Here is a 3,590-nt window from a genome sequence, read left to right as displayed (position 1 = left end):
TCAATGCATCAACTGCAAAAAAAAAGTCAAAAACCAATGACGCATTTAGTTTGAACAAAAGAGCATAGCACTTTTATAATTATTATATCAAGTCCTTTACAAATAAGTCACCGTGTACAGCAGCTGTTTGCATGGCAAGTTTTACAGAGTCCAGAATTCATCGATGCAACACGTGCTGCAAGCCCTTATGAATCCGTCTCCCATACCAAGACAGAGATCAGATATTTCTGAGATATGTTCTTTCATCTCCTCAGCTAGAGATCAAATCATCAGTCTTTGAATTGAAAAAACATCTTTGAGAACAAATGCAAATGTATCAGATTCGGTTTTGATAGCTCGCATGAAACCGTGCATAAGGAGCGCAGCAAGTACCTCGCACAGATTCACTCAGGCATGTAACCAAAGCATTGTCATGTGACAGCACGTCATTTTTATGAATGCTTATTTAATGAATCTCACGACATCTTATGTCCAGGTCACATTTCACCCCAAAAAAAAAAAAAAAATGTGCATAAAGAAAATGAAGCCTATTTTAGGATCATTCAGATTTTTTTGCATTGTGACATTTTCATGATTATACAAGTTTTTCCTACAAATTCTCATTACCGAAATGTGTCTGGATGCTTTACTTTTGAGTGATTTAAACTACTGTAATACTGCTGTTGTTACTGTATTACATTAGAAATATAGAGTAATACAATTATTTTATTTAAATAAAAATAAAGAAAATACTGTTAAAACATTTATATTTTACTTTTTTTATAACCGTAAGAATAAGAATTGTTAATTTATAAATTAATTTATTCATAATTCCCATTCCTAATTATTAATGAAGCCCTAAAAATAAAAATAAAAAAACACTAATAATGTCACAATGCAAAATATAATTTCCTATTTTTTTATTTTGGGGTGAAATATTCTGATATTCACTCTATTAGCATATCTTATATATTTAGCTGTTAATAATGATGCTTCTGAAAAGGTACAACAAACTGCATGTAATTTTCTCCAATTAAGAGTCGTTTACTTGTGGATAACGAGATGATAATTACCTGCATGGGCAGAGAACATCATGTTGCATTTATATTGTTCTACAGAAACTACACAATGCCAGAAGTGGAGAAGAGTAACAGCCGTAAACCTGATCTAGTCCTGACCTAAGTGTGTACTAATTGTTTTTTTTCTCTCTGAGTAATGAGTAAATCAAATGGGTTTCCTTGCTAGGGAAAGGTTGTGAGTGTGGATTTGTGACCGTGTGTGAACGTGTGTCAGTCTCTTGCACGTGGCGGTTGGTAATATTGTTGTGTCGGTCGAGAGCGGCGAGGTTGTCCGTCTCCTCCTCTTCGAAATTCAAGGGAATTCTCATAGTAAATGTCTTCGTCATCCTGTAAAGAAATTACCAGGAATGAGTGACTAATGTTACTGATAAATGCAAGTCCATCGCATCAGTCATGAGAAACAGAAGACAGACTGGTCTTTAAATAAAAACAACACAGCCCAAAAAATCTATCTGGGAATTGAGCAATCCACACCAAAACAAAACTAAATAAAAAAAATAAAATAAAAAAAATAATGTAAAATTAAATGTAAAAAAAACAACAAACTAAATAAAAATAAATTGAAAAATAAATAATTCATCAATAAAAATGTATATATAATCAATAATAAAAACAGTACAGTACTATATGCACTGTACTGCTTAATAGTAAAAATAAATAAAGTAACTTAATGGAAATTTATATTTTCCAAATAATATTTTAGACATATTAATAATACAAACAGAAGACAGATTGGTCTTTAAATAAATAAAACAAAACCGAAAGTGTAAATCTGGGAATTTGGAACCAAACAAAAAATAAATGTATTAATAATTTTAACTTAAATTCAAATAAAATTAAATTAATTAAAATATATTTAAATAAGAAAATTAAAATGTATTAAATAAAAAATATATATAATTAATAAAAACAGTACAGTAATATAATGTATAATGTACTGTTTAATAAAAAATAAAAAAAGTAATAATGTAACTTAATTGGAACCAAACAAAAAATAAATGTATTAATAATTTTAACTTAAATTCAAATAAAATTAAATTAATTAAAATATATTTAAATAAGAAAATTAAAATGTATTAAATAAAAAATATATATAATTAATAAAAACAGTACAGTAATATAATGTATAATGTACTGTTTAATAAAAAATAAAAAAGTAATAATGTAACTTAAAAGAAACATATTTATAATAATTTTTCACAGTAAACTGGGTCTTTATAAAAGAAAATATATAAAACACTTTTAAATTTTAGGATGGGGGGGTCCCTCACACAAAGAGGTTCGAAAAGATTGAAAAGCCCTGGCATAATTAGGGTTAGGTATCGTTTGGGTTTTTTTACGATACCAAATCGATACTTTTAAAACGGTACCGTGCCTAAACGGTGCCTGGACCGATACTTACAAAAAAAGAGCCACAAAATGATGGTGGATGACATTAAAGAATGGCTTTTTTATTGAAAGTATACGGAGAGTATACGGAATATATATGTGTGTAGATATAGATATAAGTAAACATAAAACACAACAAATTTACATTAGTTCACAATAACACCTAAGCCACCTAACCCAACTACAATAATGTAACACTAAATAACAGTTACAGTACTAATAACAGCAAAGTAGTCAGTATTCGTGGCAGGGATGCAACAATACAGTCAGCCCACATTTCAATGCATAACTTGGTTTTTAAACCACGGTTTCCGGTTCTGTTTGGTGTTTTTTTGTGAATTGTGATTTAAAATGTGATTTCTAAAACAAATGTAAAAAAAAAAAATCCTGTAGACTGAAATAAAACATGGATTATCATATGTCTACTACTTCTTTTGAGAGAAGTATTATTTTTCCTATTTTTACCCAAAAAAGGATGGATTGGGCATTACTGAGCGCTATAATCACATGTAATGTCTGTTTCATTCATACTGGACGCCAGAGGGCGCCCTCGTGCAGAAACTCCCCATATGCATCACAGAAGTAGTAGAACTCATGACGCTCCAGGAAATCCCTAATATGGACAAAAGCATCCAGCTAGCGCTGTGACTGAAGAAAAAGGAGAGAAATGTTTTGAATGATGAAACATGAAGACAATAAACACTCGACTGCGACAATATATAGTTTATCTGTGTTCAAGCCATCTCGGGTATTTTCATAATAATTAAGTATATTTATAATCCATTGCTAATTGACACAGCCTTTTTTACAGTATAGAACATATTTCTGCCCATTCTGTGATAAGAAGCCACATCAGATCACAAAAGGAAGCATTTGACTGATGTTGTGGAGTAAAAACATGTTATAATGTTCTCTTTTGTTGGCCAACAGTAGGGCTGTGCAATTAATCGCATGCGTATCTCGTCAGTAAAGCCGGTTCTGTGATTAGTAGTAAATCTCCAGCACCTGCTTTCAGATGGAGCAGCATTTACTACACAGAGCCGTAGTTCACTGACAATTAGGCAATATCGCATTCATTATCGCAGATCGAATCGCCTGCGATAATGAATGCGATATTGCATAGCTTGTCAGTGAACTACGGCT

The 3,590-nt window shown here is 31.0% G+C and overlaps 1 protein-coding gene across 1 annotated transcript in view; it reads right to left on the bottom strand.

Annotated features, from left to right (window-relative positions):
* Positions 1-1,172: 1,172 nt before the first annotated feature.
* Positions 1,173-3,590, bottom strand: part of LOC107557396 (tudor domain-containing protein 3-like) — a 23,362-nt gene continuing 20,944 nt past the window's right edge. The window contains exon 13 of the mRNA XM_016240802.1: positions 1,173-1,385. Coding sequence (XP_016096288.1) covers positions 1,269-1,385 — 117 coding nt within the window. The 3' untranslated portion in view covers positions 1,173-1,268. The remainder of the gene's footprint in view (positions 1,386-3,590) is intronic.

This window comes from Sinocyclocheilus grahami, unplaced genomic scaffold (genome assembly GCF_001515645.1).
Source record: "Sinocyclocheilus grahami isolate Dianchi unplaced genomic scaffold, SAMN03320097.WGS_v1.1 scaffold601.1, whole genome shotgun sequence".
Taxonomy (NCBI): domain Eukaryota; kingdom Metazoa; phylum Chordata; class Actinopteri; order Cypriniformes; family Cyprinidae; genus Sinocyclocheilus; species Sinocyclocheilus grahami.
This window is presented reverse-complemented; position numbering and strand designations above follow the sequence as displayed.